At 40.7% G+C, this 16,027-nt stretch overlaps 1 protein-coding gene across 1 annotated transcript in view; it reads right to left on the minus strand.

Annotated features, from left to right (window-relative positions):
* The window catches only part of LOC117421177 (disintegrin and metalloproteinase domain-containing protein 33-like), an 88,900-nt gene continuing 72,873 nt past the window's right edge, over positions 1-16,027 (minus strand). The window contains exons 9-24 of the mRNA XM_034035236.3: positions 15,714-15,880; positions 14,824-14,908; positions 14,018-14,160; positions 13,354-13,531; positions 12,310-12,399; positions 11,542-11,737; positions 10,197-10,305; positions 9,897-10,101; positions 9,412-9,489; positions 7,774-7,882; positions 7,028-7,172; positions 6,541-6,640; positions 4,869-5,105; positions 4,610-4,785; positions 3,511-3,528; positions 1-2,815 (exon numbers count right to left, since the gene is read on the minus strand). Coding sequence (XP_033891127.3) covers positions 2,764-2,815; positions 3,511-3,528; positions 4,610-4,785; positions 4,869-5,105; positions 6,541-6,640; positions 7,028-7,172; positions 7,774-7,882; positions 9,412-9,489; positions 9,897-10,101; positions 10,197-10,305; positions 11,542-11,737; positions 12,310-12,399; positions 13,354-13,531; positions 14,018-14,160; positions 14,824-14,908; positions 15,714-15,880 — 2,088 coding nt within the window. The 3' untranslated portion in view covers positions 1-2,763. The remainder of the gene's footprint in view (positions 2,816-3,510; positions 3,529-4,609; positions 4,786-4,868; positions 5,106-6,540; positions 6,641-7,027; positions 7,173-7,773; positions 7,883-9,411; positions 9,490-9,896; positions 10,102-10,196; positions 10,306-11,541; positions 11,738-12,309; positions 12,400-13,353; positions 13,532-14,017; positions 14,161-14,823; positions 14,909-15,713; positions 15,881-16,027) is intronic.

The raw sequence follows: 16,027 nt of genomic DNA on the forward strand, positions 1-16,027 counted from the left end.
CACCTTTGAATTGCAAATTTATTTTTTTGTTAGCACAGTGTAAATTCATTTTTAGATAGGACAGTCAAGAAGGCAAAGCTCAAAACATTACAGAAATGACACTGTTCCAAAAATCACAAAAGCACCAATAATATCCCTCCCAAATGCACAGCTGGTGTGCTTATACTGTACTGCTTATGGTTTAATATTCACCACCCTGCTGATGAAGAATAAACTGCTTCCAGCCTTGCGGCTCAATGTGTCATTGTATCGACCCACTGTGATAATGAACAGCTGCACAGCTTTGAAAAACAATGCAGGTGGCTAGAACCATGTTCAAATATTAATAATACTGAGCGTTTAAAAAACAAATCTATTTGAATAAGGGGCTATATTAGGTGCAGAAGGGTTTAGTCAAACGCATGGGTATGGGAATTGCCTATTAAAGGCAATTGTATGGCAATGGCTGGAAAACTTTAAATCTGATTGGCTAGAGAATGGTCATTAACCCTTTATAACCAGCCTGAGACTTCATCACTAGAAACTGGAAATAAGAGGTCAATGAACCACAAGGAGAACAAAAGATAATAATAATAATAATAATAATAATAATAATAATAATAATAATAATAATAATAATAATAATAAAAACTTTCTTTCTAAGGAACTTCTTTTCCTCAGATGAATGCAAAAATAAAGCAGAAATAAAATGTGCATTCCATATCTTTATTCACCTTATAATGACTGCAATCCCCTTTTGTTAATACCTCCAATACCGTGAGTTGTGCTGGGATCACGCCTCGGGTGTCTGTTTGTGCCCACTCGGAGCACCACGTAACTGCTTATGCCATACGGCTCTCCGGAGCTATTTCTGACAAGAGGCATACAATTGTCGTAAAACTTTATTAAGGGGTTCTATCGTGACAGTTTTCACGTCTATATTTGTGTTACTCTCACTCACTCAGTCATAAAAGACTTTGACTGCCCAGCTGGTTTGTCGTTTCATGGATGCTTCATTTTTGTCAGATTCTATCTTGTCTGTCAGAGTTGATCTCCTCTTTTTTGTAATGTTTTTTTTTCTCTCATTGAGAGGTGCTGCCTGGTCTCCTGGCTGCTCTGTGTTTGAAGGCTCTTTGCCAAACGAGGTTTCCATCGGTTGTCATGTTGTTTAAGGTACAATTCACTTCAGGAATTGTGTAATTTATTCTGTGTTATTGACAGTTGTGGCGGATTGATATGTCTGTCTCGGTTTTCAGTGAGGAGGTTGCCGGTACTAGATCCGTGATGTTATGCTGGGATAACAGCGCGGGTCTAGTGCAAGGCTGAGCAATCAGCGCCAGGAATTCTTCTTGCCATTGTATAATAAACTGTATCAACAGAAAGGTTGTGTGTACTCAGACACAATTACAGTTATATATATATATACTGTATATATATATATATATAACCAGTATGATTTTCTCTTTTTTAAAAGCATTCCGGATGGATCACAAGAGCACTCTGCCTCAAGCTGCTGACCCCAAAGGCATTCTGTGACTTCTATAAGATTCACTCCACTCATGCAGCAGCCTGTGCACTGCGTATGTATATACATTTTTAAACACAAATGTAGATATTGTTATCCATTTATCCTGGGTCATTATTAGCTAGGCAAAAGGTACATCACTATGAGAATTGTACTGACAAATAATTGTGCATGAGTAATGGAATTCAGAAAGCAAAATGGAGATGGTTTTGGGATGGTTTTTTTCGAACCCCAGTATAACTATAATTATGTTTTTTTTTAAACGAAAACAGTTCAGATACCAGCATATTACACTCAAGACTGAAATATCCCGGCCTGAGTCTGTGTGAAGTCAATGACAGCCGAATAGAAAGTACTTTATATTGGTATATAGGTAAGTAGTGCTGTGCAGACTCTGTGGCTTATGGACAGCAAGTAAACCATACCTGACTAAATATGCATTCTGTTAGTGCAGTACAAAGAGAGAATGCCTTATCTTCAACAATGAAAGCCTACTTGTGCAAATTTTAACGAAATAAAATAACTATTACTAAAAACGAACTAAAAGCAAACTGCTGGATGTGATGTGGCGATAGGCTGTTTTCTCATGAGATGTCTTTTTGGTAAAGGTTCTTTTTATGAAAGAATAAAACCTTGTACAATCACAATTTAAGCAAAAACAAAAGAAAATCTTTGGCAGATTATGCTTACAAAATACTTAACAGTAATAATAATAAACAATTTTAATAATATACAGATTAGGGTTACCATATGGCTCCATGTTCACTGGAACAGTTTGGGTTAGTTCAGGCTTTTTAATTCACACCCCAATGCATTCTGGTATGTTTAGTCCTGCTTCTCTTCTAAACAAGTACCCGAGACCGGTGAAAGGCATTGCGATGCGAGTTGAAAACCTGAGCTGTCCCAACCTGTCCAGTGAACATGGAGTCCTATGGTAACCCTATATGCTGGATCGATTTCCCTCTCTAATTTATTTTCTACGAATCTCAGTTTGCAATCCTCAGTGCACAACTGCGTCATCTTGTGTAGAGTGGGCGGTTGTTGGTGACAGCAGTCTCCAGGTTTCTGGAGATCCAGCATGGAGCCTCCAGTGCTGGTCCTCACACATCCTGAAGTAAACACGACCACTGGACAGCCTGATGCGCTCCCAACCCCACCTACATATCGTACTGTATAGTGCAAATAGTCTCACTTAAAAAAATGTAACCATTTAACAAAAAAACATTGCAGTCCCATCATTGGTCTCCTCAGGTCATGGGTCATTTCCGAAAGGGGAAAGAGGCTGTGTTTGGTTTCGCACCTGTTACAGGCCTGGAAGAGAGATAAGAGAGATGAATAGCAGAGTGTTTCTTTAAGCAGAGATTGTAGTATGGTTGATATTTGGTATTAGACTGTCACAACTCATACAAATGCCTTTTAAATTGCAGTATTTGTAAAAGATTCTAGAATATAATATTGCCACTGCACTTTTCTATCTTCAGTTCTTTATTGAAAAAACAACTAAAGCCAATTAAGAGGGTGGAAAAACGACTTTGAAAACACAACCAAATGATCCAGTCAGTACACCAGTAAAACACATAGTCTGATTCCCCAAGAAGGGGAAAAAGTACTCATTTTCTATAGTGCAAGGCGATTTAGTGCTAATGTTTTTTATTGATTCTCTAGACTTTTGCTACTGATGTTTTAGAAATAATTTTATAAACCATACTTGTAGTTTAGGAAAAATATGTAAACAGCAGAAAGTAGCTGGGGTGTGCTCTCATTGATTTAACATTGTATGGCATGTAATAGACTGTGTCACTGCCTAACAAACTAACGGTTTGATACCAGGCAACATTTGAGGTTATTTGGGGATTTTATAGGAAAACCTGCTTTGTAACAAACACACACACAGTCTCGCACCTAACAGGGAAATCAGTTCGAGGGCAGCCCACGAATAATGACATGCAGTGAAAGTAAAAATAGTAATACAAAACAAAATAGTACGACTAAATAAGAAAACTTACTTTTGAGGTGGGACTGGTCTGAAAAACAAAGCAAAATAAAATGAATCACATTTAAAGCAATAATATTAAAAGACAGTGTTTTGTCCTCTTGCAGTTTACATCCCACAGTTATTATGGAAGAGCCCAGTTTGATTCTAAAATGAAAAGAGAATGTCCAAATCCCAAAAGGATGCTCTTCAAACACTTTCAACATAAGAGGGTTCAGTTTCGATGCAGGTTATTACAGCTGCTTTGTGATACAACAATGTTCATACCGTAGCCTACAGGTAAACATGGCATACGTACAGACAATAAGGTTCCATCATATACCCCCAGATTGTGAATAACAAAGAATGTTGCAACCAAGGTCTACCACAATTAGATAAGTGGTTCTCTAGATGTAGGTGCAAATTTACATGTGACATACTGTGTCAGGGCTGAGGCCTGCCCTGTAAATAAATGTGGTTTGTTATTTATTTGTTTGGCAGGGATGGGGTTAATACCCACCCCTGTCAACTCAATATGAGCGTGTGGCTGGGGGTATGATTGCACGATTAAAGAGCAACCAACTCCTCAGCCACATGCTATATAAAGCACAGCTTCTCCTCATTAGGGAGATGTGTGGAGAGAAGACAGAACGAGTGAGTGAGTGAGTGAGTGAGTGAGTGAGTGAGTGAGTGAGTGAGTGAGTGAGTGAGTGAGTGAGTGAGTGAGTGAGTGAGTGAGTGAGTGAGTGAGTGAGTGAGTGAGTGAGTGAGTGAGTGAGTGAGTGAGTGAGTGAGTGAGTGAGTGAGTGAGTGAGTGAGTGAGTGAGTGAGTGAGTGAGTGAGTGAGTGAGTGAGTGATTTTGTTTGTCCAAGTTAAGTTCAGTGAAGGCTCTGCCCAGCCTGAACAGTTTTATTAGCTTCAAAGCCTCCGAGTCTCATTCCTGACGCTATCTTGCCACACATATGTACAGTGCTCTTATACTTCTTGATTCAAATGCAATTTCCATCTCTCTATTGGTACACAATATCCTAGTCTGATGATCTCTCCAAAATGTTTTCCTGAGGCTTTCTGTTAAGCAGGTGCTGTACACAGTGTGTTATTACTTCTCCTACAGTGCTGTTCTTGGACTCACTTGAGTGGTTTTGCTGGAGGGATGACAGCAGCTTTCCCGACGGGTTTGTTGCTCACTGGCGGCACCAACACCAGCACCTCGTTCCTGCCCCGCTTCGCCAGCACTGCGGAGGGGTTCAAGGGCAGGGGTCTCTGAGGCGGGCTTGGAGAGCCCCTCGGCTGCCTGTCACACACCATCTTCAAGGGAAATGGAGGACAAAACGTCAGGGGCACTATAAGACAATGCAAAAAATATAAGACAATGCAATAAACAGACTTACCAAGGTTGTCCTCGCGGGGTTGACTGGCAGAGGTTTCTTTGGAGGTATCAGTTTCTCAGCCATGCCGGGGGATTTCAGCAGAGTGGTGGGGAGCTTCACTGGCCGGAACTCTTTGATGTTCCTCTGGATGTCTGGGGTGGGCGCAGTGCGTAGGGGCCGCACAATGTTTACAGGCTGGGATCCGTTCAGACCCGGCCCCGGCCTCAATGGCAGGACCTCTCGACTCAGGTGGGGCGACTGCAGCACAAATGCATGCGATTATATACACCATCTGAACAACAGTGCACAAGATGATATACACCATCCCAAACGAGAGAGCACAAGATGATATACACCACCCCGAACGAGAGTGCACGAGATGATATACACCATCCCAAACGAGAGAGCACAAGATGATATACACCACCCCGAACGAGAGTGCACGAGATGATATACAGGTAGTGGACAAAAAAAATGGAAACACCTGAGTAAATGACAGACACCAAGTATATTGAAAGCAAGGGCTTCCACACGGGTAAGGCAAAACAGGCGAGAAACTGCAGATCAATTGACTGCAAATTTCAACCTGGGGTGCGAGCAGCCAGTCACATCAAAAATGGTCCGCCGAGAACTCGACAGAGCGGGATACCATAGTGGCCCAACGCCCTATTAAGTGACTTTACATTGGTGTTTCCGTTTTTTTTTGTCCACTACCTGTATGTTATAATGTACCTAAAATTATTCTTTTCATTGTTAACATCCTGACAACTTTTTACACTTATAACTTTAAAGTCTGTTTCAAAGCTCTTTTCAAAATGTCAGCTCTAGTGGACTGGGGTTTCAGATCTGTCCTCTACATCACTGCTGGAAGGAAGAGCAATAAAAAAAACAAAAAAAAACATAGCAATAAGTGCTCTGGTTTTTCTGTTCCTTACCACATCATGGACCCATTTTTATTGTTACCTTCTCACACTTCAGTTTAAAACATGTGATATGGTGGCTTTTTTTTTTTCTTTACAGACCGACGTTTAGTGTGCATGAATATTGACACAGGTTTTTAAAGGGAGAGGCAGCATGTTTTGTGTTACAGCGCCAATGGCCCCTAGCCCCAAAAAAACAGATGCCCACATTTTTTTTCAGTCAGTCTGGAGCTCTATATTGCTTGTTGTGTCCCCTCTCCCATCAACCACCCTTCAGCTCTTCTCAATGGGGTAGGAGCCATGCCTCCAGCACACAGACACTTGTTTAGGCCAAATTTCAGCTAGTTCGTGTTTGCTGTAAAATCTGTTTGAGACTGCAATCAATAAATGATTACCCCACTCTATTTGTTTTGTCCATATAGATTAAAAAATTAATCACTGATAAGTGTCCTGTTTACGGAGGAATTCTATAACTGCAGTGGGCAGCAGTGTGGAGTAGTGGTTAGGGCTCTGGACTCTTGACCGGAGGGTTGTGGGTTCAATCCCCAGTGGGGGACACTGCTGTTGTACCCTTGAGCAAGGTACTTTACCTAGATTGCTCCAGTAAAAACCCACCTGTATAAATGGGTAATTGTATGTAAAAATAATGTGATATCTGTATAATGTGAAATAATGTATAATGTGATATCTTGTAACAATTGTAAGTCGCCCTGGATAAGGGAGTCTGCTAAGAAATAAATAATAATAATAATAATAATAATATAACTACATACCTTCTTTGCGTTGTTGGGTTTGTTAGACAATCCGATGGTCTTCAAATGAAAAGCAGGGTTCAGGTGGCCATTTTTTGGCTTCTGACCAGACACCTCATTTCTGTCAATAAATATATTAAAAAAAGGAAAATGCAGAAAGAGCCTGGGATTACTGTAAGTAGCCACCAATCTGGGACTAGCAATTTAACAAGCAAGAATGACACTACATAGCAGACACAAGTCCTACAACTTCAAATCACAAGTTATTCGAGAAGATGTTTTTAAATCTAAAGAGTGACATGCTGGTGCTTTCTCTGGATTCCCGTTTCCGGGGATATGCATACCAAGAAAGAGATAATTAGGTTTGCAAATATTAGCCTATGCTGTTATTACCTGGTTGCATAAATTTCAGTTAGTTTAGCCTTGCACGCTTAACTTGGTACGGGCATTCCTCAGCACAAGTTCTGCTGTGCTATTGAATGTTGTATGTTTTTGACTGTGTGAATACCTTGATGTCCGAGTGTTCTGATTCCTCCGGGCCCGCCACTTATGAAAGGGGGACGTCTTGATTTTCCAGCAGGAGAACATTCCCAGAACTCCGGGCAGGAGCACCAGGAAGGCAAAGAGCAGACCAGCCACGAGACCCTGCTGACCTGGAGGAACACCGTGGGGGATTACATTATAGAGGAGATGGTAGGTACAGTGGAGGAACAGGGTACTAATATGAAAAGTTGGCATGTATATGTAGCAATTACACATTTTTTTCCCTCAAAATTTAGCATGTCAGTTTTGCTCCCTCACTGCAGTAACTCCCCACAATAACTCATGAGAACTGCTGGTCAGCAGGCGTATTTCGATCCCACCGCCAAGGCCAGTATGGGCTGCTGTAACACAGGGAAGTGACTCTCTTCTCTGAGGATTTATGTTGAATTATGTAGTGTTGAAATAATTTTATTCCTATCTGAATACTTGCTTATTCTCTTGAACTTGCTTAAAATAGGGCCCAAGTTGAGATACTTGGACCTTATTACAAACCCCACATCTGTTTTTATGAAAAAAATATTTATATTTTCTTTCACAACACCCCAGAACAGTTTCATGAATATCTACCTTTATTTCATGCATAAAAACAAATTGACAAAATTTTTTTTTAAGTAAGCTAAAGTTTTGTGAATAGAGCCCAGTGTTTTTGTACAGTTTTTCTGACTTCTTTTGATAGTGTGAATGCTTTCAAAATTAAAAGCAGGGTCTTACTATCATTCTGCACAGGCCCGCTGTCTATGCTCCCCCCAAGGCCAGGCTTATCACAGAATGGGGGGGCCCAGCCCGCATTGCAGTGGCAGTTCTTGTTGCTGTTACAAACCTGCAGTAAAGAGATAGGCAGGGAGTAAAGACCTTGAGCCTACTGAGAGGCAGAGTGGAGTTTAAAGACACTCTGTAATGTTACAGCACAAAATACAGCTATAGTGTTCTGTATTTGCATGTGCAAAGGTAAGTCTTCAGAAAAATAACCCCACCCTGACAGTATAAAACTATCAATCAATCTATTTTATATTGCGCCAAAGGGCTTAAAACTAGCAGGAAACTATTCAGTTATAGGACAGAGAAGTTACATTAGTGTTCAGAGTAGTTTGTTGCTAGTCTTATTCCTCTCTGAGAATTAGGTCTTACAAAGCTATTTACTCTAAATGGTGATTAGAACATTTTAATAATAAATACATTCAAGCAATACAAGTTGCCAAACCAGACTCAGACATTTAGACATTAGTTAGTAATTCTTCATATAAATGGAATGTATTACTTTTACAACAAAAACTGATAACGATCCAAGTACTGACAAGAGCAACTTGCGGCATAAAACAATTTGGTAGCTTTTCTTTTTAATTGTACAGTCTTTTTTCTGTGTTTTTATAGTTAACAATTTGTACTATTTTGTTTCAGAGAAAATGCTCTAAAATTGACAATTTCATTTATTTAAATAAGTTTGAGTGATTGTAAAGATAGTAATGTACCGTTTTTTTTTTTTTTTTAACCTGCAACAAAGGTGGAATTGCATGGCTTCTGTTGGTTGAGGAGATAGGTCTGTATTTAAAAAGATTTATTAGCATTTTAATTGACTGTCTCCCAAAACGGTATCGACTTCTCAGCAATTTTCCACAGCTGGCTGATGTTCAGATAAATAGTACAGTATTATCTGTCGAGCCATGTTAGTTAAAAATAGCTGTGGTCAATAGCACATTAGGACTTAAGCCTCCTCCAGGGTAGTCTTAAAGTTAAGACCATACTTAAGACCAAAATTCCATTTAGACTCGTTCATGAGCAAGACAAGTCCAAATTTGTGAATACGAACCCTGGATGTCTCCCAGCTCCCATCGTTATGGCTACACACCTCAGGGGAGCACATTGAGTTCTTCTCCCAGCTCCCATCGCTATGGCTACACACTCAGGGGAGCACATTGAGTTCTTCTATCTCTTCTTTTATACCTTGATTATTCAGTTAAGCATCTTTGTCAGCAAGTATGCAATTTTATAGATATGTAAACAAACATTTACACAGCACTTTAAATGAAATGTTTCAGAGTCCAGTTTTCTATTTGAAACAAACAGTCTTTACAAAGTCTTTGAGGGTTTTCATAGGGGTATTTTATGGCTGACGAGCTCCTTCATCACATACCCGGTGTTAGGGTTACCATATGATTCCATGTACACTAGGACAGTTTGGGACAGTTCAGGCTTTTCAACTCCACCCCAGTGCATTCTGGAACTGTCACAAACTGTCCTTGTGTACATGGAGTCATATGGTAACCCTACTACACAGATACACACAGCAGATTGGCATTACCACCCCATGGGTGTGGCACATAGATAAACAGAATAGACTGGTGTTATTACCCCATGGGTGTGGCACATAGAGACACAGGCATCCAGTTCACTGAACGACACATTCTGGCACCTTTGATCTCGGCATATCTGTAATTGAAAGAATTTAAATAGAAACCTCGCTCTGGTGCATTCACTGTACTGTTCAGTAAATAGTTCTTTCTTGACAAATACATTGTATATTTTATCCCTGTACTGGTATTTACAGCTGTGGTCTATTGCATCACCTTACTTTCAATCAGTTTGAGTGTACAAAGAGTGATTCATCACCAAAATATAATATGACGCACTAATGTTTGTTAACTGTTACAAAGACACCTAGTAAGACTATGATAATGTAAACTGGGAAAGGAGAATATACAAGCACATGCAGCTGACGTTCAGAGACACAAACATATTTTATTTTAATTCTTTATTGAATCCCTAGGCCATCGTTTATTGTGTGCCTAAAACTACCAATTCAGGGACATTCTAGTGCAAGCAATGCCAGTACATGCCTTCCCTTCCCCACACTTGGTCCCGGTCATGACCAGCCCTGGATCAGGCAGATCTCCCTCCCCGTCCTGCGTGGCGTACACAAAGGTTCCGCGGCACTTCACCTCCTGCCCGTTGAAGCGGATGGTGGTGTCTATGGGAACGGCGTTGGTCCCCTTGGGCTTCTTCGCGGCGCTCTGACACTGAATCTTACCGCATATGGCGTTACTGAGCAAGCAAGGAGAAACAACTAGGTAAGCGTAGAACTGGAAGCGTAGTGTATCCCCTAACCTGAAGGCCCCTATCCCGTTTCCAGAGCTTACCTCCTGCCACACTTCATGTAATTTCCCAGGCTGTCCTTCCCACAGTTCCCATAGGCATTCCCTGCAGCGTTCACATCCTGAAAACAAGCGTCGGGAGCTGGCCACGCACCTAAGCAGGGCACCAGTGACAGGGTGTTGAGATGCGCTGTTCGTGCCATGCATTTTAAATGTAATTTACAGGTTCAGCAAGACATGCATTTAAAAGAGTAAGTAGCTTCAAATGACATTCAAAGCTTTTTTTAATGTTTCAAATCATTGAGTTGTTCTTACTGCAGTTAATCTTTTTATTAACATTTTTTTGCTCTTCTGTTTTAGTTGTCTTCTAAATCAGTCAAAGTGTCTTTATAGAAGTAAGATACCAGCTGACTTACATCTTTAACCCCTTAAATGGTACATGTGTTGCTACAACTGTTTACGTAAGGTGTGTGTATTGTTTTATTATTATTTTTTTTTACATTGACCACTTTTTTAAATTGCATTCCCTGCTTCAAGGTGGCTTCCCATTTACCTGCATGGACCTCTCAGAACTACATTTCCCATCATCCTCCTGCTCACATAAGTAACTGAGATGGATACAGTCTAATTTCACTATAACAAAACCCCTTTGTTAACGTTCCAAGCAGCAAGAACCGTTTTTTTCAATGGAAATTAGCCCTTTTAAAACGATCACTTTTACAAAATCTACCCGGACAAAACGATCTCGCTAGTGACTGACACTGAACTTTCTCCAGTGTGAATGTGTTATTCTCTCAGTAAAAACAAAGACATTGGTAGGCTAATTCATAGATAACCTATCATGTGACTCATGTGTGACGTAAGCTAACGTTGCCATCTTCACACAAACTGCAACCATGGCAACAGGAAATGACTTAGGTAACAAGATTGAAACAGAGTGCATTGAGAAAAGCACGAAAAATATGAAGCTATCTAGAAGCACGGAATTACTGTATTCAGCATGTAAGTGTACTTTTTATTTTTTTCATTTCTTTACTGTTTTCTTTTAAATATACAGTTTAAATGTTGATCAATGTGAAGTTGTCTTGAAAGAACTACTGTATACTGTATAAAGATGTTCAATTCAATTTGGGCGTTTCTTCATTATTCTGATACAGCAAGTTGCCAAACCCTATTATAATGAACAACCTGATATAATGAACATTTCTCCAGGTCACAGAGGGGTTTGCTATAATGAAGCTAGACTGTATATATTTTCTGCGTTAAAGTGAAGCTGCTCCTGAACTCAGGTCAGAGCTTGTCTGTGACCTGTGGTTCTGACGAGGAACCTGTTCGGACTCGAGTGAGAGGTGGAGCAGGGGCAACGGTGAGGGTGTGGTCTGTCTCATACCGGATCCCCAGAGCTGGACACACTGCTGCTCGTGGGTGAGGCACATGCCGTTGTGGCAGTAGGCGCGGCCGTGCAGGCAGGAGGAGCCGTCCAAGAGGTAGACGTTGGAGGGGCAGTAGGGGGAGGCACCGGTGCAGTACTCAGGGAGGTCACAGGACCCAGCAGGCTCTCTGCACATCGTACCAGCCTGCTTCAGCTGCAGAGGGAGCAAGAGGATTAGCTATGAAAGGAACCTGATTACAGTACGGTATGGTAGTCCACATTATTTGTGTAAGAACATGCGTCATTTGTCAGAAATGCATTTAATAGAACTTTAGTTTTTGTCCAGCTCTGTCTTCTGGTGTAACATGTACGTTCAGCAGGATATTAAATCGTTTTAAAACTGTTTGCTCAAACGTTGTATTTACGGACTAGATGAATTAATCATTAAAAAAAGGAAGCAACATTAAGGGAAATACAGATATTAAATTTTAACTTTGCAAACTTTTATAAGGAAGCATGTTTTTTTTTTTTAACTGAGAACACAAACATTTTCACTAGGAATTAAATGTTTATGTTACAGTACATTGGTTTGTATCAAATATAATGTATGCATTAATGTATGTGCAGAATGCAGTTAACAGCTTGTACAGGATTAGTCAGTGAAAATACAATAAGTTTAAGTAAAAATGAAGAAGCCTTTTATTCTTCTAGTGAAATATTTAGAAATGAGTGGATTTTGATGCACACAGTGAACCCAAGGCAAGGTGAAGACATGAGCCAGGTTACCTGGCAGCCCTTGCAGCAGACCCCGTGGGCACACTGAGCTTCTGCCTTCAGAGTGCAGTTGTTGGCATGGCAGCAGGAGCTTGTGCATTCCTGGAAGAGACAAACCAACCATTTAGACAAGAAATACAACCCAGTGCACAGAGGTCTCACATATATTTTAAAGTACTGTGTATATATATATATATCTGGACTCTTGACCGGGGGGTTGTGGGTTCAATCCCAGGTGGGGGACACTGCTGCTGTATCCTTGAACAAGGTACTTTACCTAGATTGCTCCAGTAAAAACCCAACTGTATAAATGTGTAATTGTATGTAAAAATAATGTGATATCTCGTAACAATTCTAAGTCGCACTCAATAAGGACGTCTGCCAAGAAATATATATATTATATATATATATATATATATATTTATATATTACATACAGTGCCTTGCATAAGTATTCACCCCCCTTGGACTTTTCCACATTTTGTAGTGACTTCTGAAGGCAATTGGTTGCACCAGAGCTTATTTAGGGGTGTCACAGAAAAGGGGGTGAATACTTATGCAATCAAGACTTTTCAGTTTTTTATTTGTAAAATGTTGAAAAATATGTAGATTTTTTCCCCCACTTCGACATTATGGACTATTTTGTGTAGATCAGTGACAAAAAATCCTAATTAAATCCGTTTTAATTCCAGGTTGTAACACTACAAAATGTGGAAAAGTCCAAGGGGGGGTGAATACTTATGCAAGGCACTGTAATATATATATATATATATATATATATATATATATATATATATATATATATATATATATATATATATATATATATATATATATATAACTGGTGAGCATTTTTTTGGGGGTGGGATGCTTGGATAAATGTATTTATGACAAACGTTATATATAGCCATAGCAACATCATTATGTTTCAGGTATGAAACAAACAAGCATTCAAAATGAGCACATATTCGCACTTCAGCTGCAGCGCATTGACTTATTCAGCTGGACAGTGCTGACAATACAGCAGCCTGTTCTCTCGATCCCCTAGCCTCCACACCTCAGGCTGTCCGCAGTCACACTCCTCTCCGTCCTCTACGAAGCCATTCCCACAGCGCTTGCCCCCCACCAGGTCCTTCATGTTGGGCATGTTGAAGAGACACATGCCCCCTCCCTTCTGGAAGTAGCTGGCCAGGTCTTTCTTACTGCAGGCGCTGAACACACGCGGGAAGGGATGCCTGACAAACAGCATGACAGTTAAGCAAGCGAGCTGCTGTTGAAGGAATCATGTTGGGCGTTATGTGCCGTGTTTAAAGCTTATTTTATGAAATTAAACCACCGTATTGATGCTAAAACTCTAATGTAACGCACAAAGAAACACTTCTGATTTAATATCAGTTTCTTTTTAGTACTACTAAAAATTCTGTGACTATCTCTCAACAACTGTTCATGGCTTTTGGCCATTGACATGGCTTAACACTGAAATCTATCATACAAGTGTATATACATACAGCATATACAGGTATGTATATTAAGTAAAGCACTCAATGATGCCTTCATGTAATCATTTTGTATGTCACATGATTGAACCTTACCAGTTCCTTAGATTTCCTAATACACTGGCCAACACCAGTACTTGCAATGCACGTCTTTGATGCTGGTTGATTGATCGGCAGCCCCTTCACTGGCCTCGTTTTCATTTACCCCTGTTCCCCGGTGCTTACCCAGTAGCAGCAGCCATGACACAGCCTCCCTGCTCAGGCGTGACTTCCACACAGCAGCCCTCGTTGTCGTGGCTCATCCCGAAGTTGTGTCCGATCTCGTGAGCCATCGTGGCAGCAGCACCTATAGCAGCCTCCGAGTGGTCCTGCAATGAATGATAACAATCAAAGCAAATGACACGTGGTTGAAAATAGCTCTGTGTGCATTTAAACTGAAATCCAAATCAGCAAAATATGTCATTACCTTGAATTATTATGCAGGGTGCACCCAAAAGTCAGTTATTATTGACAATTAATCTGTTGTCTCTTTCTGTCTTCAGGTGTGAAATGTCTTTAAGCAGAGAGGCACGATTTCAGATCAATTTGTTGTGTGGTGCAGATAGTAAATGGGTTGTGGTCATCTGGTTTAACAGAGAACACACAGTACCTGACTAATGGTTCACTCTGTATAATCAATCAATCAAGTCAATCTTTTATATAGCGCCTTTCATAGTGGACCACCATCACACTATAGAAAGCAGTACTTTATTTCTGTCACACTAAGTTATCCATCATCTAAACTTGGAACAATGGGTTACAGATATCTGTAGGCTGTACTCATGTTCAGAAAAAATGGTCTGAAATGGCATCAAAAACAGATGTCCTTTGTCAAACAATTGCACCAATGTTATACCTCAAGAACATACAAATGCTGTTATACCGATTACATTTAACTGGAAGCAAGTTTGTATTTCTGAACTCTGCATTGCCTTCTGCACACTCAGGCAATGGACTGTTCACCTTAACAAACAAAAGCAGATGATATTTACCACATTGATGCCTCCTGAATTCTCATGGCTACACATCCCCTCCAGGGGAGCCATGCCGATGGTCGTACCCTTGAACACGACACCCCTAGAACAAAGCACAGGCACACCTCAACCCCCAGCACACAGCAGTGACACCTCATCCACTTCACACAAGCCCACCCAGTGCGCTGTACAATACAGAACGCATGCCATTAGACCTGGAGGACAGGAAAGTGGAACAAACTCTTTCTGGTAGTTGAATATGAAGATGCGTCTGTCTGTCTTTCTGTGTGTCCCTCTATGGAAGTGCTGGAAAGGCACGTTAGCAACCTAAACAATGCAATGTCATCTCCTTGAGGATCTAGGTTCAAACACCAACACATTGGGTAGGGTTAGAACAGTAATCTCTAGAGAAATTATCATCGGCATTCATTGTCTTTCTCAAAGTCATCTAAAGCTTAACATAATGTGTTCATTCAATAAAACGAGGCAGCAGCTTGGATAAGGATTAGAAATAACAACATGTATTAGATGTAGCAATATATTACAACACTGCAGCCCAGGATGTTGCCTTATGTTTGGCAGAACCCACCCTGTTTTGAAGCGAGCTATGACAGTGGTCACAGAGCATCCCAGGCTAGGTGATGGGAGCCATCGACCCCCCGAAAGGGAGACACAGCTGCAAAGGAGGCGGTAGGATGGAGGAGGAGAAAGAGACTCCAGATATTTTGGAAAAGGTAGGCAGTGAATTTAAAAATAATCCAACCCTAACACTGGCTGGATTTTAATGATGGCGGTAGTTAGCTCTGACACAATTACTCACATTTCTGCATTTCAAAACTACCAGGAAAAGTTCACTATTTAACTTAAAAACACCCATGGGTAGACCGATGAACACGTGGCTGACTTACGTGAGTAGCTGAGCGTTGTCGTGTTTCTTGCGTGCCTTCAGTTTCTGTCTCCACTGCAGAAAGGACCAGAGGGTGGTGTTGGGCTCGTCACTCACTTTGCACTGGTCTCCCTTCGTCCAGACTTCCAGCCCGATGAGGGGCACACGGATGTTCAGCGCCCTGTAAAACTGTGTGCCATAGGGGTCTGATGTAATGATCTGACCATATAAATGGTGTGGATCTAAACGGTTTAAATCCTGCTGCTGTATATTGCCTAGGGTTGATTTATTAACTTCCTTACTAATTGTTCAGTCCTTGTGTAACAGGCACTGTTG

Source organism: Acipenser ruthenus, chromosome 1 (assembly GCF_902713425.1).
Source record: "Acipenser ruthenus chromosome 1, fAciRut3.2 maternal haplotype, whole genome shotgun sequence".
Lineage (NCBI taxonomy): Eukaryota > Metazoa > Chordata > Actinopteri > Acipenseriformes > Acipenseridae > Acipenser > Acipenser ruthenus.